This window comes from Acinonyx jubatus, chromosome C1, assembly GCF_027475565.1.
Source record: "Acinonyx jubatus isolate Ajub_Pintada_27869175 chromosome C1, VMU_Ajub_asm_v1.0, whole genome shotgun sequence".
NCBI classification, from domain to species: domain Eukaryota; kingdom Metazoa; phylum Chordata; class Mammalia; order Carnivora; family Felidae; genus Acinonyx; species Acinonyx jubatus.
The window spans coordinates 116,784,870-116,809,718 of NC_069381.1; the positions used below are offsets into that span (position 1 = coordinate 116,784,870).

Below are 24,849 nucleotides of genomic sequence, written 5' to 3' on the forward strand. Positions count from 1 at the left end.
TTCAGCACAGCCACCAGAATTCCTGGGTGTGCCACAGGGTCCCCCTGGGTCTCACCTGGTCACCCAAACTTCCCCGGGGTGACGGCCCCCATGGGCGTGTAATGTCCTACAAGGAGCGTGCACAACTTTAATAATGAATGAAGAAACACAAAGTGAAAATCAGAAATAAAGTGCCAAGTAGCTGACCCACCCAGTAGATGCAAAGGCATTCACGGAGCACCCGCTGTGCTATAACCCACAGAGCACAGGCACAACCTTCTTGTACCCCTAAGGTGGGTCTCGTTAGCCCTGAGACTCAACGAGGTAGCAGCAAGGTTGCGGCAGGGCTGCCCCAGAACTTCGAGAACTTCGAGAATGCTCTTTCCGGACTCGGGGGTGCTGCAGCGTGGAAGGCTAAGCCAGCATGCCCTCCCCCGGTCTCCTCCGCCCCCCCCCCCCCCCCCCCCGGGCTGAGCTTGCGGGAGCCGGCTGCAGCACCCCCCCCCCCCCCCCCCGCCTCCTCCGTTGTAACCTCCGCCCCCCCCACCGCCTCCTCCCCTGCAGCCCCCCCCCCCCCCGCCCCCTCCCGCCTCCTCCCCAGCAGGCCCGCGCGCCGGCTCCCTGCCAGTAGCGGCCGGGTGGAGGAGCGCGGGCGGGCGGCGCGGCGTCCTTATCAATGGGCTGGGCGGCTTAGCGCGCTGCCACCTCTTCCGAGGAGAAGCAGTCCCGGGGCTCGCCGCGGCTTAGGTGGCCCTGCCATGGCTCCTCCGGCCGCGGCTGCCGGCCGGGGCGCGGGACCCTGCGGAGGACGCTGAGCCCCCGGGCCGGGGGTGCGCACAGGTGCGCGGCCGTCGAGGCGCCCACGGGGAGAGCGCGGGGCACCATGCGTCCCCGCCCGCTGCTGTTGCCGTTGCTGCTGCTCGCCTGCGCTGCGCACACCGTGAGTACCGTGCCTCTCCGCGGATACCCTGCGTGGCGGGCGTGGAGGGGTCCGCAGATCTTCCTCGATGGAGTGGGAACTCTAACACCCCGTCCCCAGCAAGGATCATCCCTGTCAGCTCCTCTCCCTATAGCCTTCTCTCCCACGATAAAAACAGCAAATGAGTCGGGCAAAGGCAGCTGTAAGATAAACCCCCTCGGCCCCCCAAGCCACCCCTTCCTCCAGGCTGCACTTCGACGGAAACTCTGGAGGCGCCCCTGGCAGCGCCTAATGTGTTCTGGGCACCCTCCATCCATAGTTCATTGGAACCTTACAATCGGCTGATATTGTCACCCTCGCTTTAGGGTCTAGGAAACCGAGGCTCTCGGAGGCCAAAAATCTTGCCCCAGGAAAAGGCGATTGGAACCCACATCCGTCTGCCCCAAAGCCTTGACATTTACACACACACACACACACACACACACACACACACACACACACACGCATACACGCACACGCACACCGGACTGCAGAAGGGAAAAACCTCAAAAAGCTCTGGCTGGAGCTTCCGGCTCTGTGGTGGGAGCATTCGCAGCTTCCTCCCTCTCCTGTGGGATTTGGCTCCCTAAAGTCTGCACGTCTGGGGAGTTCTGGGAGTAGCAGTCTCCGCAAACCCGGTCCAGGGAGGAGCTGGAAAAGAAAAGAGAAAGGCAGAGTGGGTGGCTTGTTTTCCTTTCCCACAGAGACTCCTGGGAATCCGGGGTCTCTCCCACTGGGATTTGTGAATGAGAGAGTGGCTGTACTCAGACAGGCTGGATGGAAGGAATAGGGAGGGGGTGCAGATTCCAGAACCACTTCTTCCTCCCAGCATTGCCAACTGGCCCTCAAGGCCTCTGTGCCAAGAAACTCCCCAGGAAAAGTGCTTGGGGACCCAATTCTGAGTCTCCAGTCTGTGTCCTGGGCAAGTCCTTCATGGTATCCAACGACCTTGCCTTCTGTAGTCCTCTCCTGTTTGACTATAAGAAAAACCTTTGCTTCCAAAGCTGATGGGAGTGTTGATGCTCAGGAGATGCCCCCATCTTTCTGGCAGCTCTGTGACATTCCAGCAGCAGTAAGTTTGGAAGGGTGGAATTTGGGACTTTCGTTCCCATCTCCCGTGTAACCGCGGAGCCTCTTCTCATCAGTGGCAGTGCTGGTACTGGAATATGCTAGAACAACAGTACCCACTCATTAATCTGAATTCCCAGTTTGAGGAAATGCCACCTGGGACACTGGGGACAATTCAAAGCCTCTAGGTATGTTGTTATAAAGAGCCCAGGGATGGGAGAGGCAACAGCTTCCTCCTTGTGACCTTTCCCACCTCCTTCTTAAGTATTTGCAGTAACCCTGAGGTTGTCAGAAGAAATCAACAGGTGTCTGGGCTTCAGGACGAGGGTTAACTTTTTCATCTCAAAGGAACCCCTAGGGTATGTCAAGAATAAGCGGTGGGGGAAATGAGAGTCTTCAGTGTGCCTTGGAAGGCTGCTTCCTTATGCTCTGGTCCAATTCCCTTATGGTACAGTTGAGCAAACTGAGACCCACAGAGAAAAGAGACCTGCCCCAAATCTGCAAGTTAGTGGTGGAGCTGGGACTAGAACCCAGATCTCTTGATTCTCACTCATCCAGGGCCCTCTCCCTTATGTCGTCTTAAATGTCCTTTTCATACACTCATGTACCGCCTTGTATTATTATAAGATGGTTTCCTGTGTGCAAGTCTTGGTCCTCCGGGTGTTTTCTGGGCTTATCCAGACCTGAGGTCTCATACTTCTTGGCAAGAACTCCTTTAATAAATAAGAATGGAGCTGACCTACTTTGGTTGGAGTATTTCCCAGGCTTTGAAACCCTGCTTACCTTCTGTTTTTTTTTTTTTTTACTCTGAGTGGTCAGACATTTGATTTAGACATTTAAGGGCATTCAAACAATTTTTTTATTCATTTGCCCCTCCCCCTTGAGGGAGATCATAGGCCTCTTCCTAATGGGCATTATTAGGCCAAATTGTTGATTGTCACTCCCCACCCCAGTCCCTCGCCTTGCCATACAGGGAGGTGTCAGGGGGATCCCTTGCAAATAGAAACCAGAAAGTGATGATGGTTGAAGGGACCAGTGTTCTGAGACTGGACATGTGGGCCACACTCCCCTTTGCTATCCCAGGCCCCGTGTATCTCATGAGGGCTTTTACCCGGAATGATATTGTCGTTATTTACTAGTGCATCTGTCCTCCTCCTCCCCAGTACACACACCCGGAGATTTCGTTCTATTCACTCTCTGTCCCTAGAGCCACCCCAGTGTAAGGAGGAGCCCAATGAGTCTGTGTTGGTTGAGTGAATGGGTGAATGAATGAAGGAGTGAAAGAATGAAACAGTGATACCCAAAAGGAGTGTCGTAAGCTGTGGTGCTTTCATATTAGCAGCGAGTAAGAAACAATGACACCCTGAGGACAATTGTTGCTTGCAAAATTGTGCATAAGCGTGTCAAGCAAATAAAAAATAGTCATTCAAGGTCCGGTTTTTTAATCCGTGGCATCTGGCAAGCTGCCAACTTGATAACCTTAGTGAGTTAAAATCAAGCGAGGTTTCTTGACACCCCTAATCCCGGATACTAAAGCTGAGTTTTCGGCGAGGGGTACCAGGAAGGGGGCTATGCCCTCCCTCAGCATGGAGGAAGCGATAGGGTGGGAATAATGGAGACACGATGGAGAGCGGGGAGCCCCCCAATTCTTTGTTGTGGGGGACTGGCCTGTGCCTCGTATGCTGTCTCGCACCATCCCTGGCCTTTACCCACTAGAAGCCAGGAGCATCTCCAAGTTGTGCCAACAGAAAAATCTTTCCAGACACTGCCCAGTGTCCCCTGGGAGGCTGAGAGGGCAGAACTGCCTGCGGTCGAGAACCACTGCCTTGAAGGTTGTCCTGTTTCCGGGGAAACGCATTAGCGGAACTACCAACAGGTGTTCATCGCGTGTTGGATTCGGGGCAGTGGGTTTGGTGACAGGGAACATGGGCCGAAGACAGAACAGGTGTACCTGATGAAAACCCACTTCCCGACAAGCCTTGCACCGAGATTGGACTTGATCTTCTCCAGCCTCCCTCCCACTTTCCCTCCTGTCTCCATCCCGTCTCAGTTGATGGCTCAGAAACAGAAGTTGTGGCACATGGCGTTCCTGCATCCACAGGCTGACAAGCTCTGTGGCAAGCCGGGGAGCAGACTTGTAGGAAGGCCTGCAAGGGTCCTGAGGGCTCTGGCTATTGATAACTCCTCAGAGGAGGGTCCCTGGGATTTTTTATGTACCTGAAAAATCACTTTCTCATTTTCTGGGGAAATATTTGTGGATTTCTTTTGAAATCTTTACTATCTCTAAAATTAACGTGAATGACGATGGTGATAACGGCTTGCCTTTTTTGAGCACGTACGTCACACCGGATACTCGGCCAAGTCCTCGCCGGCACGATCCAACGTCATTCCCACATCAACAATTGGAGCCTTTGGGGCCCCTGGGTGTCTCGGTCGGTCGATCGTTGGACTCTTGTGATCAGCTCAGGTCATGATCTCATGGTTCGTGCGTCGGCGCCCCACATCTGGCTCTGTGCTGACCCTATGGAGCCTGCTTGGGATTTTCTCTCTCTCCCTGCCCTTCTCCTGTTCATGCTCTTGTGCGTTCTCTCTCTCTCTCCAAATAAACTTAAAAAAAAATAACGATCATAACCTTCATTGTGCAGAGGCAGAAACAGGCTCAGAAAGAGGTGAAGCCATTTGTCAGGGTCGCCCAGTCAAACGTGATGTGAGGACCCAGCCCAGGGATTCCTAACCAGCACAGGCATCCGGTCCCAGAAAGAGGCCTGCACTGGTTTCTGGTGCCCAAGGGGCTGTCATAAAATTCTCTCCCAAGCCTATAAATGACATTAATTTCAGTTTTATCTAATCGTGTTATAAAACATAAAACAAATATTGAATTACACACAGCATTTTATTGAGGCGGGTAGAGATGAGCTTGGGGTCACAAAACCAATCAAACAAGAGGTACACTTCTCAAACTGGTTAGGGGGGTTCCTTCAAGAGATTGCATACAAGAAGGGGAGGGGCAGAGAAAGAGAGAGAATCCCAAGCAGGCCCCCCAGTGCCAGCGAGAGCCCGAGGCTGAGCTTAAACCTAGAGATCATGACCTGAGCCGAAACCAAAAGTCAGCTGCTTAGCTGAGCCATCCAGGCACCCCTAGGAGGCTCCTTCTCTTAGCTTTGACATCACCTTTCTGCATTCCCATGGAGCCCACCTCCCTCCACCCTGTCCCCCAAATCTCTGGCCTATGACTTCCTTCATGCCATGGGAGGGCTCAGCTCTCTTCCTGGCACCCCTCGCTGACAGATCAGACTTCGTAACCAGCGTGAGAGTTCCCCGCCACTGTGGGACCCCCAATGTCCCTGATTTGCTCCTTGCTTCCCTGCCCTTAGCAAGCTGAGGTTCCTCACCACTGACCTTCACTGGGGCGTTGGGACAGCCTGCAGCCCGAGGTAAAACCCACAACACTCAGATCCTATCGACTTGCTTACATTATAAACAGAGGGCTGCTGAGCATTCATGTGGACTCCAGAAAATAATAATATCCTGGTGCCCAGCCTCAGTATTCTGTGTCTGACCAATTCCAGAGGGCATTTGGGGAAGGGACACTCCTGCTTGGCCATGTCCTGCAATCCCAGCCCACTATACTGCCAGGGCTCTCAAGGTTTCCAATCTTCTCCAGAATCCCCACATGTCCAACATCAGTCCCTCCTCTGTGGGCTCTCCATGATGTCCATGGGTCATCTCATGTTCCTGACGTTACCAACCTCTTTCATTTTCAGTGGACAGTCTTGCTTCCTATTTCCTGAAAGTCAGAGAATGAACTTACTCTGACCAACATCTTGCCCTCGTAGATGTGCCTAATTGTCTGCCACTCCCCACCCCTGCCCCATCCCCTTCCCTCCCATCTGTCTCAGTCGTCTTGGGCTGCCATAACAAATTACCACAGATTGGGTGGCTCAACCAACAGACATTTATTTTCTCATGGTTCTGGAGCTGGATGTCCCAGATGAAGGGCTGGTAGGGCTGGGTTCTGGTGAGACCTGTCTTCCTGCTCTGTCCTCATCTGAGTGAGTACAGAGAGACAGAGTAAGATCTCTGGTTTCTCTTCTTATAACGACACTAATCCTATCAGATCAGGGTTTCACTGTTATGACCTTAACCTTAATTACCTCCCTATAGGCTCTATCTACAAATATAGCCACAATGAGGGATGGGGTTTCAACATCTGAATTTGGGGAGGACGCATTCGGTCCATAGCACCATCCGAGTGGAAAAGAGGCTCTCTTGCTGCCTGTGTGGCCAGTCCCTGCCCCTATGCTCCCAATCCTCCCACCCCAATCTATGGGGACCCCAATCCATCCTGAGATTACACAGTGAAGTCACTGTGCCCAGTCTTTACCATCTTCCTCTTACCTGGCTGTCCCCATCAGCTGGTCAACTTGCCATGGTCTGTCCACCTGGTAAAGAGCCCTCCCTCTGCACTCTGGGCCTTCTAGCCACAGGTCAACTTCTGCCCCCTGATGGCCAGTTACTTGGAAGAAGCATTCATGATGCCTCCCCTTCCACTGATTTCTCAGCCCACTGTAGCCTGCTCATCCATCCCTCCCCCCCACCCCCAACTGACATCAGTCTCTTCATTTTGTGTGGCCTTCATTTTGCTGTCTTCACTACACGCTTTTCGGCCCTGGTCCTACCTAGGGTGACTGCATGATTTAGGAGAGAGAAGGAAGGTTGTAAATAATGATGTTGAGACAGCAGGCATACACCCAAGTGTCCTGGGCAAAGTGGGCATGGGACCCTGGCCTCTCAGAGGCCTCTGGTGTGGGAACCTCCTTCCTCTCCACTCGCCTTTCTGCTCTTCACAGGCTCCTGGTCCCCATCCTGGGCCCCTTGCTGCCACTTTTGGTCCCCTATGATCTGGCCGCTGCCTTCACTGTGTCCTTTAGCTGTCGGCCTCTCTGGACCCTCTTGGACCATGAACTTCAAGAGCAGGAACTGTGTCCCATTCACCTTTGCGTCTCCAGTGATGAATCAATTGCTGTCCATAAAGTAGGTGCCCAGTGAATATTTGATGAAATTTTGCATTTTGAACTGGTTGTACGATAATAAGTTTCCTCTTCTTAGTTCTCATTGTATAAACTCAACTAGTATCATATCTCCTTTTACTTGAAAACATTGAAAAAAATTCTTTCCAGTCTCAAGTTGGCAGGCAAGTAACTGTATTGTAAAGTGTGTACGCAAAGTGATGTTGAGTTTCTTCACCTTCTTCAGAATTCTACAGAGTTTTAGTTTATCTCCTCCCACATTTTACCTTTTCAGATTCAAGAGTCCAGAGTTAAACTAACAGAACTCTCGCTTGATGTCTTTCCTCCCTTATTTTGCTTAGTTATTCTTTCTCTCTGCAGACTGGATTTTTCTCTCGCTTTCTGAAGGATAGAATATGGTTGCCCCATAATTTTCAAGATTACATGCTTTAGGAGTGGGAGAGGTTGACCTTGATCCCCCTCCCTATACCAAATATCCAAGAGAGGAAAGTGCATTGTCCCAAACTGGGTTAAATTTCCTCTAATGGTCTGATCATTGAGATGGGACCTCACAGCATATCTCAGGATGAAGAGATCTTCCCAGGGAGGAGTTGTTGGCTAATAGGTTGAGCAGACACCTCAAAATATGTCTACCATCCGAGCAAATCCCCCTAAGAAACGGACAGTGGAAACTCCTCACAATCATCAAGCCACAGGTATGAACTTATACTGTAGTGGGCCAGCCATGATTAACTACTAAGTGACATTCAAAGAGTGATACTTACATAGAGACATTGCTAGGTACATGGTCTTAGAACGTTTACAATGCAAGTAACTTTCTAAAAAGAAATTACTGTAGGTTATACCCAACGAAGCCGAAACTGAATCTAAAATATGAGATACAGGGGACCCTGGCTGGCTCGGTTGGTAGCACATGTGGCCTTTGATCTCAAGGTCATTAGTTTAAGCCCCACATTGGGAGGCTGGTTTTAAAAAATTAAAAATAGGGGCACCTGGGTGGCTTCGTCGGTTAAGCATCTGACTTCAGCTCAGGTCGTGATCTTGAGGTTCATGAGTTCAAGCCCCATGTCAGGTTCTGTGCTGACAGCTCAGAGCCTGGAGCCTGCTTCCGATTCTGTGTCTCCCTCTCTCTCTGCCCCTCTCCCGCTCACTCTCTGTCTTTCTCTGTCTCTCAAAAAACAAATAAACGTTAAACATTTTTTCAATTTTATTTTTTAAACTTACATCCAAATTAGTTAGCATATAGTGCAACAATGATTTCAGAAGTAGATTCCTTACTGCCCCTTACCCATTTAGCCCATCCAGTAACCCCTCCCACAATCCCTCCAGTAACCCTGTTTGTTCTCTATATTTAAGAATCTTTTATGTTTTGTCCGCCTCCCTGTTTTTATATTATTTTTGCTTCCCTTCCCTTATGTTCGTTTGTGCTGTGTCATAAAGTCCTCATATGAATGAAGTCATAGGATATTTGTCTTTCTCAGACTGACTAATTTCACTTAGCATAATACCCTGCAGTTCCATACACGTCGTTGCAAATGGCAAGATTTCATTCTTTTTGATTGCTGACTAATATTCCATTATATACATATATACCACATCGTCTTTATCCATTCATCCATCGATGGACATTTGGACTCTTTCAATACTTCGGCTATTGTTTATAGTGCTTCTATAAACATTGGGGTGCATGTGTCCCTTCGAAACAGCATACCTGTATCCCTTGGATAAATGCCTAGTAGTGCAATTGCTGGGTTGTAGGTAGTTCTATTTTTAATTTTTTGAGGAACCTCTACACTGTTTTCCAGAGTGGCTGTACCAGTTCGCATTCCCACCAGCAATGCAAAAGAGAGCCTCTTTTTCTGCATCCTCGTCAACATCTGTTGTTGCCTGAGTCGTTAATGTGAGCCATTCTGACAGGTGTAAGGTGGTGTCTCATTGTGGTTTTGATGTGTATTTCCCTGATGATGAGTGATGTTGAGCATTTTTTCATGTGTTGGTTGGCCATCTGGATGTCTTCTTTGGAGAAGTGTCTATTCATGTCTTTTGCCCATTTATTCACTGGATTGTTCGTTTTTTGGGTGTTGAGTTTGATAAGTTCTTTATAGATATTGGATACTAACCCCTTATCTGATATGTCATTTGCAAATACCTTCTCCCATTCTGTCGGTTGCCTTTTAGTTTTGCTGATTGTTTCCTTCGCTGTGCAGAAGCTTTTTATTTTGATGAGCTCCCAAAGTTCATTTTTGCTTTTGTTTCCCTTGCCTCTGGAGACATGTTGAGTAAGAAGTTGCTGTGGCCAAGATCAAAGATGTTTTTGCCTACTTCCTCTTAGAGGATTTTGATGGCTTCCTGTAAAAATTTTTTTTTAATTAAAAATAAAATAAAATAAAATAAATAAAGTAAAATAAAACATGGGATACAAAAAAGTGGAGTTTACAAAGGACAGCAATGGGCAGATCAGTTCCACAGTTCTGAAAAAGAGAGGATTTAGTCCGGAAAGTCTAAGGACTCCCTGAAGTCAGTTCCAAAGAGGTTCATAGACAATATTCCACAGAGCTGCTCTATTCAGAACCTTGGAGTGCAACTATGCTATGTAATTGACAAGGTGAAGGCTTATGGGTTTTGTGATCAACAAGAAAAAAGAAAGTTGACTTAAAATTCTAGGAAAAGACAAAGGTATATGAAACATTTTGCAGTCTAAATATTTAAAAAGCCAAAGTTTTGACATGATTGCGCCAGTCTTTTTAAAACTCCACATGTAAAGATGGGCTGAACTCAAAGTCTGAAACTGAAGAGGAAAGTAATGTAATGTGTGTTTCTGTTTGGTTAATTAAAATAACAAAGGGGTGGCTGGGTGGCCCAGTAGATTAAGCCTCCCCTCCCAATCTTGTCTGGGTTTAGGTCAGGATCTCACCATTCCTGGGATTGAGCCCTCTCCTACCCTCCCCTTCACCACAGCATGGAGCCTGCTTGGGATTCTCTCTCTCTCTCTCTCTCTCTCTCTCTCTCTCTCTCAAAATAAATAAATACATTTAAAAAATAATAAAAATTTTAAAAAGTACAATTTGGTAAATTTTTTTTCTGATAATCTCTTACTGAATTTATAGGGAATACATATTTTTAAAGGTGCTTAGTTCTGAGGTGCTATTTGGTTTTTTAAAAGTGTTTATTTATTTTTGAGAGAGAGCATGAGCAGGGGACGGGCAGAGAGAGAAGGGGACAGAGGATCCGAAGTGGGCTCTGCGCTGACAGCAGTGAGCCTGATGCAGGGCTCAAACCCACAAACCTTGAGATCATGAACTAAGCCCAAGTGGGAGGCTTAATGGACCAAGCCACCCAGGCGCCCCCTGAGGTGCTGGGTTTTTAAAAAAAATTTTTTTTAACGTTTATTTATTTTTGAGACAGAGAAAGACAGAGCATGAACGGGGGAGGGTCAGAGAGAGAGGGAGTCACAGAATCCGAAACAGGCTCCAGGCTCTGAGCTGTCAGCACAGAGCCCGTCACGGGGCTCGAACTCACAGACCGTGAGATCATGACCTGAGCGGAAGTCGGCCGCTCAACTGACTGAGCCACCCAGGCACCCCCTGAGGTGCTGTTTTTACTACCAAACAGCATCCCATTCTTGGCACCAACTATTTTGGTATTTTCTGCTCAAAACATTTCACTTATGACACTAAATACATGTTTTTTTTTCCCCTCACATTGACAATCAATTCCCCAACTCTCCAGATACCAGCTGGGTGTTCTAAAATTCAATTCAGTTCTGACTCTAAGCACCTGGAATTAGCACAGACCCTACAGGTTGAGGACAGTCCACAAGATGGCTTCTACTTCAGACGCCAGTCCCAAGCCCGGGCCAAGTGCCCTTCTGACCAACCAGCTGTACTTTGGGGGCTCCTGTGACCTCCTCCTTGGAATCGATCATTTGCTAGAAGGGCTCCCAGGACTCAGGAAAGCACTTTACTTACCATTACTGGTTTATTTTAAAAGATACAATGCAGGGACAGCCAAGTGGAAAAAATGCAGAAAGCAAGGAAGGGGACACGTGGAGCTCCCAGCATCTTCATGTATTCACCCACCAGGAAGCTCCAAACCCTGTTATATAGGGTATTTACAGGCTTAAAAAAAACATGTTTATTTATTCTTGAGAGAGAGAGAGAGAGCAAGAGAGAGAGAAAGAGAGCAAGCAGGGAAGGGGCAGAGAGAGCGGGAGACAGAGGATCCAAAGCAGGCTCCTCATGGTCAGCAGAGAGCCCCACGCAGGGTTCGAACTCACAAACTGTGAGATCATGACCTGAACTGAAGTCAGATGTTTAATCGACTGAGCCACCCAGGCGCCCCTACAGAGGAATCATAGGCATGATTGTTGAAATCACTGGCCATTGGTGATTAACTCAATCTCTACCCTGTCTTTCATCTCCTGTGGCCAGAAGGGCAGCCGGAAGTGCCAGTCTCTAACCACCTGAAGTGGTTATCTCTGCTGAAGTTATCTGCGACCCCCTCCCCCCCAGCCACCGATCATCTCATCAGCATTTGCAAAGTCACTCATCACTTCGGAGATTTGCAGGGTCTTGGAAGCTCTTGTATTAGAAGAGTCAGACCAAATATTATAACAAAAGATGCTTCTCTCACCCCTACTGCTCCGGAAACTACAAGCGTTTTAGGAGCACTCCTCCAGGAACCAAGGATGAACACCAAATGTATATTTCTGTTATATCACAATGTTACATGAGGACATCCAGTTTAAAATGGCAGATTATCCACAAGTGTTTATCTGCTCTTCCTTTGGGAGCATCCTTAAAATGATAGTAAAGGAATCACAAAGGTATAAGCCCACAAAGTCAAAGGGAACAAGATAAGACAACAATGAAGCAGAGATTTCAAGAAATCTTCAGGAATGAAACAATGGTAGCAGTCTGGGAAAAATAACAATCTACGTCCCTGCACCGGGTGGAGGGGGATTGATGACAAACTGTTTGATCGGCCCGCATCGCCCTGGAAAGTCTCCAAGTGTGGAGGAGAAACATAAATCCTGACTGGGGGGACCCTCTCAGCCTGATTATTATTATTATTATTTTTTATAGCAAAGGCTACAAACTGTTCAGGCCCACAGTGATTCCAAGGACCTCTTTAGTGCCTCAAGTGTAACTGTGGCATTGATCGCAGCACAGGGAATATAGCCAATGGTATTGTGACAGTGTGGTATGGGGACAGAGAGTGTCTACACTTGTGGCGACCATAGCAATAAGGTACGGGCTTGTGGAATCATTATATTGTGCACCTGAAACTAATGTAATAGTGTATGTCAACCATACTTCCAATTACACACACATATATATATACCTACATATATATATGTAGGTACACACACACACACAGATACATATGTATGTATGTAGATATGGCATTGAGGAAGACCTCCAGTGTGAAAGCAAACAAACAGGAGAAAGGAACTTAGAGAAAGAAAATGTCGTCCATGCAGAGAGGAGGAAAAGATCACGTGACTACAATTAATATCCTGATATGCAGTTCTTAACAAGGATGCCAGATTCAAGAAGAGGGAGTGTGGGAAAGAGGGTGCTGGAGAAATGGAATCACCAGAGAGTAAGAAAGGCTGCCTGGAAAGTAATTGTATGATGATGACAAAACATTTATTAGGAAACTCAACAGCACATCAGGGTGCCTGGGTGCCTCAGTCGGTGGAGTGGCCAACTCTTGATTTCTGCTCAGGTCATGATCCCAGGGTTGTGAGATGAAGCCCTGAGTTAACTTCTGTGCTGAGTGTGGAGCCTGCTTAAGATTCTCTCTCTCTTTCTGTCTCTTTCTGTCCCTCTCCCCCACTCATGCTCTCTTTCTCTTTCTCTCTAAAATTAAAAAAAAAAAAGCATATGACACAATGGTAGAAGAGTGGAGAAAGGTGAAAAGATTAGAGGGTCCGTCCACGTTGCCCATTATTCAGATAATATAAGAGTTCTAAGAAGACAGAATAGAGAAGATAAAGGGAGGAAATAATAAAATAAACCACATAACATTTAAAAAATTCCAACATGAGGGGCGCCTGGGTGGCTCAGTCGGCTAAGTGTCCGACTTCAGCTCAGGTCACGATCTCACGGTCCGTGAGTTCGAGCTCCGTGTCGGGCTCTGGGCTGATGGCTCAGAGTCTGGAGCCTGCTTCCGATTCTGTGTCTCCCTCTCTCTCTGCCCCTCCCCCGTTCATGCTCTGTCTCTCTGTCTCAAAAATAAATAAACGTTAAAAAAAATTTTTTTTAAATAAAAAAAAATAAATAAATAATTCCAACACGAAGAACACAAATCTTCAGATAGAAATGGCTCCTGAGTCTCTTAACCAATGAATTAAAAAAGGACCATTTCCTCAAGGAATTTAAAAGCGACTGAAAACAGAAAAATCCGAAATATTTCTACAGAGAAGAGAAAAGTCACATACAAAATGTTTGGGAGCACAGTTGGGTATCTTATCAATACAGGAAGAGAGAAGGAGAAATGCCTTCAAGATCTGGAACGAAATTTATTTTCAACCTAGAATTCTCTGCCCAAATTATTCATTTGATAATTAATCAAACTAATAAAAGCTTCTTCACTCCTGCAAAGGTTTCAAAGTTTATCTCCTACTTACACTTTCTTAGGCGGCAACTTCTGCAAAACGAGGAAGTGAGGCAAGGAAAAAGATGTGGAATCTACGAAATCAAAGTCTAGCCAGAAAAGTTGGGGGGAGGGTACCCCAAGCCACAGCCAGGCATCAGGCCCAGGTTGGCACAAGAGGAACGAGGACGGGCAGAGAAGTCTCTGGAGGTAAGACAAGTACAACCTTTGATAGATGTCCCACGGAGCTGTTGGAGCACTTAAAAAAATTAGCCATATGTACATAGAACGCTAATCAAATGGAAAAACAAGGTAATAATTGACCTCAGGAAAAACAAAATGTACAAGAAGAGACATAATCATTTTACATGGCTAGACTCAGCAGTGGACGATACTTCAGAGTCAAAAGAAAACGTTATAAATACACACCATTCATTTCACTAAAAATTAAATCAGCAGAAGTATATGTAATATATGGGGGAAAGAAGTATATGTAAGGAGATTTAAAAGCATCTACATCTTTGTCTTCCATAACAGAGTTTTGGATAATGTCTCAGATTAACAGACCAAGAAATAGTAGTATAAGAGCATAATTTTAAAATATGGAGGGGCGCCTGGCTGTCTCTGTTCATGGAGCATGGTCTCAGGGTTATGGGTTTGAGCCCCACATTGGGTGTAGAGATTACTTAAAAATAAAATCTTGAAAAAATATGGAGATAAAAAGGAAAATAAACAACTAAAAAGAGTTGAAAATGATTGCCTCCAGAAAGCAGGTAAAGGTTAGAGAAGGGAACTGCTGTTTTTCATGATAATTTCTTTGGCACTAGTACAAGTAAAAGAGGAAAAAAAAAACCATGTACAAACACAAACTCAATTTTTTTACAACTGTTTAAGGGTACTTTTTAAGGACTAATAGTTCTGGTTTTGAGGAAAGTTTTAGCAATTCTCTAGTCTTCATTTGCTGTTTCTCCTGTGAATTTTGAGTAAAATTATATTTAATAAGTATACAGAAATATATGGATAAATATACTAATTTTCAGCTACTAATGGCTACTAATTTTCAGCTCCCCCCCCCCCCCCCCGCTTTTCTGGGTTAATTTAGATGGTCAGGGGGCTTGTGTCCCGTTTATTCTCCCTCTGATGCCTCTACCAGCTGGTTCCTCCATTGAACACACTCTTCTCAGCCACTCCCAGACCCCCGAAGGGCCCCTTTTCTTCTCTACTGGTCACCATCGGGGGCCATGGGCTCAGTCCTTTCAGCAGAATGCTTTCGCTGTCTTTAGCGGGCATGCCACCACAACCCAAAATTATTTTGGCTTATTAAGTTTTATTGGAAGGATCAAGGGTGAAAGAAATGTGGCATGAGCCACTTCACACCCATCAGGGTGACTGTTACGAAAACAAAACACAAATAGGGGCGCCTGGCCGACTCAGTCAGTAGAGCATGCGACTCTTGATCTCAGGGTCCTGCGTTCGAGCCCCACATTGGGGGTAGAGCCTACTTCAAAAATAAAAATACAGTGGATAAAAAACAAAACAAAACAAGGGTTGATGAGGATATGGAGAAAATGGAACCCCTGCGCTTTGCTAGTGGGAATGCAAAACGGTGCAGCTACTATGGAAACCATTTGGTGGCTCCTAAAAAAGTAAACATAGAATTACCATATGATTCAGCAATTCTGTCTCTGGGGATACACTCAAAAGAATCAAAAGCAGTGATTCAAAGAGATATTTGCACACCCATGTTCATAGCAGCATTATTTATAATAGCTAAGTGGTCGTAGCAACCCAAACACCATCCATCAACAGATGAATGGAAGAACAAAATGTAGTGTCTATACACAACGGAATATCATTCAGCTAAAAGGGAATGAAATTCCAATAGATTCTACAATGTGGATGAGCCTTGAAAACATACTAAGTGAAATAAGCCAGGTACGAAAGAACAAATATATGATTCTACTTACGTGAAATACCTACAATAGGCAAATTTGTAGATTCAGAAAGTAGACTAGAAGTCACCAGAGGCTAGGGAAGGAGGGAAATGGGTAGTTATTGTTCAATGGGTATGGAGTTTCTGTTGCAATGCTGAAAAAATTCTGGAAATGGATAGTGATGATGGTTGCACACCATTGTAAAGTACATTATAAATGTACTTAATGCCATGGACTTGTACACTTAAACATGGTTAAAGTAGTAAATTTCATGCTATGTATATATCACTACAATTAAAAAAAAAGGGTCAGTCGGTTAAGTGTTCAGGTCTTTTTTTAAAAATTATATTTAATGGTTATTTATTTTTGAGAGAGAGAGAGAGCAGGGTAAGGGCAGAGAGAAGGGGACAGAGGATCTGAAGCAGGCTCTGTGCTGACAGAGATCTCAACACGGGGCTGGAACTCATGAAGCATGAGATCATGACCTGAGCCGAAGTCGAACTCTTAACCAACTGAACCACCCAGGTTTCCCCATTAAACATCCCCCATTAAACAAAGTCTTGATCTCAGGGTCGTGAGTTCAAGCCCCACGTTGGGCTCTGCAATGGGCATGAAGCTTACCTTAAAAAAAAAAAAAAAAAAAAAAAAAAAATATATATATATATATATATATATATAAAGCTAAACTGTCCTCTGATTATTATTCTTAAAAAATTTTTTTTTAACTTTATTCATTTTTGAGAGACAGAGACAGACAGAGCATGAGCAGGGGAGGAACAGAGAGAGAGGGAGACATAGAATCCGAAGCAGGCTCCAGGCTCTGAGCGGTCAGCACAGAGCCCGATGCAGGGGGGCTCAAACTCACCAACTTCGAGATCATGACCTGAGCCGAAGTCAAACGCTCAACCGGCTGAGCCACCCAGGTGCCCCGAGATTATTATTTTTTCTATAGTCCAGGGTAAAACTGCCAAGGAAGTTGAACTTTTCTTGGAGAGATGTTCCCAGGATAGGTGTTCTGTCATTTCTAACCTTGCTCCATTGCTCTCAAGAGTCCACTCTCTGGGAGTACTCCTTTCTTTAACCCCACAGTGCAAATCGCCACCCATTTGGTAGAAACTTCAACTCCCTAAATCATGCACCTTGGTGCTGCCTCAGAATCTCTTTCCTACTGTGTGCCATGCATAACAGTCACAAAAAAGCTCAGGGATATTCAGCAATAAGGCTTTATTTCTCTCATGGTGTTCGCAAGTCAACTAGGGTTTGATTGATCCAGGCTGGGCTCAGCTGGCTTGGCTCCAGTCCCTGGGTTGGGTACAGGTCTGCTGCACGACCTGCAAGATACCCCAGGTGGCAGAAATGCAAGAGAGCAAGCACAGCTGTGCAAACATATTTTGAGCCTCTCTTCCTATCAGATCTATCTAATATACCAGTGACCAGTCACATGGCTAGGCCCAAGGAAGGCAGTATACTCCACCCACCTTGAGCTCATATGTATAAGCTCCTATACGGAATTGGGACTGATAATTCTGACTACGATATGCCTCTTTCCCTGTCCTTGGCAGTAAATCTCCTAAGTCTGTTACGAATTACTTTGTCAATGTTAACACCGAAAGGATGTTATGAAGTGTGGAAATACACAAGTGCAGCCCCCATGGGTTTTGTCCTCTGAATCTGGCAACATAGTCAAGCCTGAAGCATTGCCCTCATCCCCACGATTGAATATGGCTCATCACCGTATCCACGCATGAAAGGGGGAAGCATGTCCCTTTCCTTTTATGGGCACGAGATTGTGCTTGCACATGTGTCTTTTGCTCTACCCCATTGCTAGAACCTAGTCATGTGGGTGCACTTTAGTTGCAGGGAAGCTGGAAACTCTAGTCTCCAGATGGGCAACCATATGCCCAGTTAAATTCTGATTGCAGCAGAGGAAGAGTAATTATTAAAGAGACAAAGATCAGTCTCTGCCAGAGAGGTTGCAACTGGAGGTAGGAATGGGAACAGAGCCACGGAATTAAGTATCTACCTTCCTCTATATATTTACATATTTTTAAAAGTGTATTTATTTTGAGAGAGAGAGGGGGGCGGAGAGAGAGAGAGAGAGAGAGAGAGAGAGAGAGAGAGAGAGAATCCTAAGCAGGCTCTGTCCTGTCAGCACAGAGCTCCGATGTGGGGCTTGATCCCACAAACCTTGAGATCATGACCTGAGCCAAAACGAGGAGTTAGATGCTTAACCGACCGAGCCACCCAGGGGCCCCTACAATGTAAACTTTTGCCTCTGAGAGAATTGTAGATGGTAGGAAATAATGCAGAAAGATCCCCGCATAGCCTTTTGTCAGTTTCTCCCATTGATAAAATCTTTCAAAACTATAGATAGTACATTACATTGATCCAGTCAAGATACAGAATATTTTTGTTACCCCAAGAATCTTTCATGGTGCTCTGTTACAGTCACAGCCACTTCCTTCCCACTCCCGTCCCTTCGTTAATTCCTGACCATTAATTTGCTCTCTCTTTCTATAATTTTGTCATGTCAAGAGTTCATACAAATAGAGTCATATGGTATGTAACCTTTTGGGATTGGCTTTTTTCACTCCACATACTTCTCTGAAGATTCATCTCCTTTTTATTTTTTTAAGCGTTTATTTATTTGTTTTTGAGAGAGAGAGAGAGAGAGAGAGAGAGCACAGGAGAGGGGCAGAGAAAGAGGGAGACAGGAGACAGAATCTCAAGCAGTCTCCTCTGCACTGTCTTCACAGAGCCAGATGTGGGGCTCGAACTCATGAACAGCGAGATCATGACCCGAGCTGAAATCAAGAGTTGGATGCTTAACTGACTGAGCCACCCAGGCAGCCTTAGTTTATTCCTCTTTATTGCTGAGTGGAATTCCGTAGTATGGATGTGCAGTGATCTGTGTAATCATTCACCCATTGAATAAAAACCGCTATAAAGATTTGCATACTGGTTCTTGCATGAATATAAATTTTCATCTCCCTGAGATAAATTGCTGGATCATGTAAAAGCTGCATGTTTAGCTTATGTAAAACACTGCCAACCTGTTTCCCAGAATGGCTACACCATCTTACATTCCCACCAGCAACGTATGAGTGATCTACTTTCTCCACGACCTCACCAGCATTTGTGGTTACTAGTTTTTTGTATTTTAACCATTCTGATAGAGTATAGCGATAACACATTGTGGTTTCAATTTGTGTTCACTTAATAGCTAATAATTTTGGAAACCATTTCATGTGCTCATTTGGCATCTGTATATCTTCTGTGAAATGTCTCCTCGTGTCTTTTGCCTATGTTGTAATGATATTGTTTGTTTGTTTACTGTTGAGATTTGAAGGATCTTTATGCATTCTAGGTATTAGTCCTTTCTTGAATATGTGAATGCAAATATTTTCTCCCAGTCTGTAGTTTGTCTTTTCATCTGCTTAACATGAAGTAAAAGGCTTTAAAATTTTTTTTAAAGTTTATTTATTTATTTTGAGAGAGACAGAGAGGACCCATGCACTTGCAAGCAGGAGGAGGAGGAGGAGAGAGAGAGAGAGAGAGAGAGAGAGAGAGAGAGAGAGAGAGAGAGAATCCCAAGCAGGCTCCGCACTGTCAGCAGAGAGCCTCATACGGGGCTCGAACTCACAAACCGTGAGATCATGACCTGAGCCAAAACCAAGTGTCAGACGCTTCACTGACCAAGCCACCCAGGTGCTCCTTTTAAGTTTTTATGAAGTCCACTTTACCTGATTTTCCTTCTATGGATCGTGCTTTTGTTGTCACATGTAACCCTGGAAGTCTGTTCACGCTTTGTTTTGTTTTTATTTTTTAATTTATTTTTTAGGGGCATTTGGGTGGCTCAGTCGATTAAGCGTCCGACTTTAGCTCGGGTCATGATCTCATGGGTTTGTGAGTTCAAGCCCCACATGGGGCTGTCTGTTATCAGCATGGAGCCCTCTTCGGATCCTCTACCCCCCTCTCTCTGCCCCTCCCCAGCTCGCTCTTTCTCTCTCTCAAAATATATAAATAAACTTTAACAGAAAGTAATTTATTTTTTAAGGATTATTTTACCGTTTTCATTTCACTTTTTATTTTCGTAAGTAGGCTCCACGCCCAACGTGCGGCTTGAACTCATGACCTCAGAGTCGCATGCTCCACTGACTGAGCCAGTCAGGCCCTCCAAAGTCTGTGCCTTTTTATTTTCAGTTTAATTTTTCTCTCTGCTGAGCCCTCCCACTGAGCTTTTCTACTTCAGTTATGGTCTCTTTCAGTTCTAGCTTTTATATTTGATTGCTTTATATCTTTCATTTCTTTGCTGAAACTTTCCTCTTTTTGCCGAGGTGTATATTTCTACAGTTGTTCCAAGTGTACCTGTAATTGCTCACGGAAGCATTTTTATGATGGCTGCTTTACAACCTTTGTCAAATCATTGCAGGTCCCTGTCACCTCAGTGTTGGCATCTATTTTTTTTATTATTATTTAGTTATTTTTGAGAGAGAAAGAGAGAGAGAGAGTGCCCAAGCTGGGGAAGGGCAAAGAGAAAGAGGGACACAGAGCATCTGAAGCAGGCTCCAGGCCCCAAGCCATCAGTGAAGAGCCTGACTCAGAGCTCAAACTCATGAACCATGAGATCGTGTTCTGAGCCCAAGTTGGACGCTTAACCGACTGAGCCACTCAGGTGCCCCTAGTGTTGGCATCTGTTGATCATTTTTCATTCAGTTTGATGTCAACCTTAATGTGATGAGTCATCTTTGATTGAAAGCGGGACATTTCGGGGGCACCTGGATGGCTCAGTTCGTGGAGCATCGGACTCTTGATTTTTGTCTCAGGCTGTGATCTCGTGGTTCGTGGGATCAAGCCCCACATCAGGCTCTGTGCTGACAGCGCGGAGCCTGCTTAGGATTCTCTCTCTCCTTCTCTCTCTGCCCCTCCCCTGCTTGTGCTCTCTCTTTCAAAATAAATGAACCTTAAAAGAAAAAGATTAAAAAAAAAAAGAAGAAAGTGGGGCATTTTCTATGCCGTAGGGCTCTGGGTCTTACTTAAACCTCTTTGTGGGCTTTTTCTGATGAGGAAGGGGGTGGATGCTCCCTCATTTCTTCCAGGTGCAAAGAGAAGTCCAGCTTCCCCACTCTGTCTGATTTGACACTGACAGAGGAGGAAGGGTCCCCCTTACTGACGAGTGAGGGGTGGGACTATCAGCTCCCCACATGGTCTCATAACACTACAGTGGGGGCTCCCGTCACACTGGTGATGGTGAAAGTGCCGAGTGTCTGCCAGGCCTCCTTGTGTTTAGAGAACCTTCCTTTAGCCACTCTTTTAGGGGAGGATGCCGACAACGAGTTCTTTGAGTTTTCCTTCCCTGAGAATGTCTTGACTTCCCTTTCATTCCTGGAGGTATCTTTTGCCGAGTACAGGATTCTGGCAAATCTGGAGTATAGGATTCTCCCCGGTGGGGAGATGAAGGGGACCTCCTTCCTTCTGGGCTGGGGGGAGAGTCCAGTCTCTGCTGGCATCATGGGCTGGGGGGACTGTGTTACCACACAGCAGGGCTGAATGCGCCAGCTCCTTGCTCGGCCGTCTGAGACACCGCCCTGGCAGGGAGGCTGGGGCCCTGCATCACAGGCTGGGGAAGGTGGAAGTCCTGGCTCCCCAGCTGACCACAGGCTTTTCTGTGGTGTTTGGCTGGAGTGGGCAGTTATCGCCTATACATTTTCTGTCTTGCTAGACTTCCTCTTTCCTGGCCCTTGGCTAGAGCAAGCAGGCTTTTGTCGCGGCTTTTTCCTCTGCATCTGGCTGCATTTCCTTATTGCTGACTTCTTCAGCTCCAGGAATGGGGTATATGGGGTGAAAAGAAACCTGACAGAACTCACCACTTCCTTGGGTCATGAGGTCTTTAGCCACTTTGCCTTCTGTCCACCTTCCAGAATCTTCTAATGCTTCTTTTGTATATAACGTCCAGGGTTTCTTGTACTTCGCGGGAGCAATAGGAAAAACGTACGTGTGCTACATCTTCCAGAAGCCCATCCCTTTGTTTTCCGTTATACTTAAAGCTGTCGCAGAATCCTTCTATATAAAGCTTTTGCCACGTACGGGGTGGATTCTCAGAAGTAAAGTCAGTCGGCCAAAGGGTCTGGACATTTTTGTGACACTTAACATATGCTTACATATATACACTTAAAAGATTGTACCTGTTCACACTCCCTCCTGCAGCGTCTCACCTTTTAAGAGTAATGTTAGCTTCAAAGTGGCACCGAACAGGCTGTGTGCCTACTTGAGACCTTTGGTGAACTAATGGCAGCCTGCCAACCCGCAGGTGGATTTTTCCACTCAAGCTCATCTACCGCCTCCGCCGAAAAGCCAGAGGGTGGTGGTGATGATGGGCTTCCACGAGGACCCGGAGAGAACGCCACAGGGAGACAAGGGCACGAGTATGCGGGGCTGCGTGCCGGTTCTCCTGACAGTGACTATATTCTTAGGGAACGTTTTAACATAAGTGTCTAAATACAAGAGTCATCACAAGCAAGGTGATGAAGTCATGTGTTGTATGGTCAGGAATGAGATGGAAACTTAGGGGTGATGAACGGGGAAGGAATGAATTTTAAGTGTATTTATTTTGAGAGAGAGAGCGCGCGCTCAGGGGAGGGGCAGAGAGAGAGAGAGAGAGAGAGAGAGAGAGAGAGAGAGAGATTGGGAATCCCAAGCAGTCTCTGTGCTGTCAGCACAGAGCCCGATGCAGGGCTCAAACGCGCAACCTGTGAGATCATGACCCGAGCCGAAACTAAGACTCGGACACTCAAGTGACTGAGCCACCCAGGTGCCCCACATAATATGATTTTAGTGCTGGGTAGACACAGATGGTCTTGCAACAGCTCTGTTGTGGCTGACTGTGGGCTCCGTGCCAGGGGAGGTGATGTGTGTGTTTCATGGGGATCACAGATCCAGTCACTTATGGTCAGGGAGTAGCTGGAAGAGAGCAGCTGCTGACAGCTGATAGGTGCTTTCTGACTGCATTAGTGAAGGGTCATGAGATGTGGAAGACGCAAATTAACAGAGAGATCGTCAGATTATTTGTTTGCCTTTGGAATCGTTTGAATACAGTGCTACCTTAGGTGCCCTTCTCTGGCCCAGAGCTTTTGTTTATTTGGGCCATTTTGGAGCATGGCCTTGTCGCCGGGGACTTCTCCCCCTGTTCCATTATGTTGACATTTCCATCCACAAAGCATTTAGTGCAGGGGTGACAAGAGGGTTTAAGACTTGGTCCTTGACCTCTTGGAAGGCCGGTTTCTGAAATTCGGAACCTTGGGTATAGGACCTTGGTCACATGCCCTAACTACTGTGGGCCTCAGTTTCCTTTTCTGTGTCTCTTTACGGGGTTATTTTGATGCTTAAGTAAGTTAATGTATGCGAAAAGACTCTAATATTAAAATTCCATACTCTGTAGGGGTGCCTGGGTGGCTCAGTCGGTTAAGCGTCCGACTCTTCGTTTTGGCTCAGGTCATGATCTCACGGTTCATGAGTTCGAGCCCCACATCGGGCTCTGTGCTGACCACATGGAGTCTGCCTGGGATTCTCTCTCTCCCTCTCTCTCTGCCCCTCTTCCGCTCTGTCTCTCAAAAGAAACAAACAAACTTTTAAAAATTTATAAAAAAAATTCCCTACTCTGTAAAAAGTAAAATAAGGGTTCAATTCATTGGTGTTTTGAGTTGTTCCTTCCTTCCTTCCTTCCTTCCTTCCTTCCTTCCTTCCTCCTTCCTTCCCTCACTCACATATTTATCAAGTGTCAGCACAAATGAAAGAATGGAGCCATGCTCTGGAAATCTACTCTAGGAAGAGCTAGGAAGCCAGGACTGTGTGCCAGTCCTTCCTGTCCAACACATCCCTCCATCAGTATTTGCCTGGGGTGGATATATGCTCTCTTCTGGGGAACAGGGAGATGGTTGAATGTAGGTTTCAAAGACCCTTGAATCAAAACTTAACTTGCCAAGCCTGAGAAATGAACACTGTTGGAATAAACGAAGTCCTGCAGACTAATAGGTCCCCAGAAAGTAAGTAACTCACCGGGCTCGGGTGTCCTCATAAACTCAAGGGCAAGATTTGCAGGGGACAAGCTACAGATGGTTCAAGCATCCTGGCTGTCCCAGAATTCAGTGGCCTGTATTCTCTCCCAAGAGTGGCTGCCTCTACCTCACTGTGAAGAGCTCCCTGCTGGATTTTGCCCTCCTCCATTTGAATCCTCACTGTCTAGCCCCACTTGTGCTCACAGAAAGTCTCTTTGTGGTACAGTGGAGTTAGTGGCACGGATGTGCATTCTTGGTTTTGGACTTGCAGGTGGGCGCCCTCCCCCGACTGTGTGATGTGCTCCAGGTGCTTCGGGAGGAACGGGACCAGTGCCTGCAGGAACTCTCCAAAGAGAAGCAGGGAGAGCCGGGTGTGGAGCAGCCGGCCCCAGGTATGTGGCTTACTTTAGTCCACTCTTGGACATGCATTGTGTCCAAACCCACTGTGGTACGGGAGGCGGGGCCAGCTTGGGGACCCAGGGGACGGGACTGGCTGTACTCATTCAGACAATCAGCTGGGGAGAAGGGTCGGGAGTGATCCTGGTGAGCGGTTGACTCACACCCAAGAAGCCACATCGACACCACTCACCGTTTCTCTGGGCTTGTGGATACGGCCTGTGTTTTCATTCCACCAACTTCTGCATCATGACTTCACCAAGGGAAGAGTTTGGTGAGAATTACAAGTCAAGGAAGTGTGCCTCTTACCCTTTCTTTCGCCTCCTCTGACAAGTTTGATGTGTGAGGTAGTCAGAGAGGCAGAGAGGGGTCAGAAAAACCTGGGGTCCAAAGTTGGCTCACACTCGCTGGCTGTGCAACCATGGACAAGTTATTTAACCTTCTGAGCCTTGGTTTCTTGATCTATACAATGGAGGTGATAATGTCTACTTTGGATTATGATGATAAATGAGATAAAGTATGTTAAATACTAGTGATTCTTAAATATTATTAATGTAAACATTATTATCATTAATCATTTAAAAATACCATTAATTTGATATTTTATATGTTAATTTTATTTTTATTCTGTTTTTTAAGTTTCCCTCTTCTAAGGATAAGGAAGGGTATAGTATTAAGAAAAGAATCCATTATAGGTCTTCAAACAAAGACTTGTACATGCATATTCATAGCACAACTAGTCTCAATGGCCAAGAGGCAGAAACAATCCAAGTGTCCATGGACTGATGAATGGAGAAAAAAATGTGGTGTATACACACAATGGAACATTA

General features: G+C 46.2%; 1 protein-coding gene across 5 annotated transcripts in view; it reads left to right on the forward strand.

Annotated features, from left to right (window-relative positions):
- The first annotated feature begins 589 nt into the window (after positions 1–589).
- Positions 590–24,849, forward strand: part of SCTR (secretin receptor) — a 77,849-nt gene continuing 53,589 nt past the window's right edge. For 4 of the 5 annotated variants that reach the window (XR_003418935.2, XM_027055966.2, XM_027055967.2 and 1 more), the window contains exons 1-2: positions 590–919; positions 23,895–24,015. Coding sequence is in view for 4 of the 5 variants with exons in the window: in XM_027055966.2 (XP_026911767.1) it covers positions 863–919; positions 23,895–24,015 (178 nt within the window). In the remaining variant the exon portion in view is untranslated. The remainder of the gene's footprint in view (positions 920–23,894; positions 24,016–24,849) is intronic. The other variant, XM_027055962.2, reaches the window with a different exon arrangement.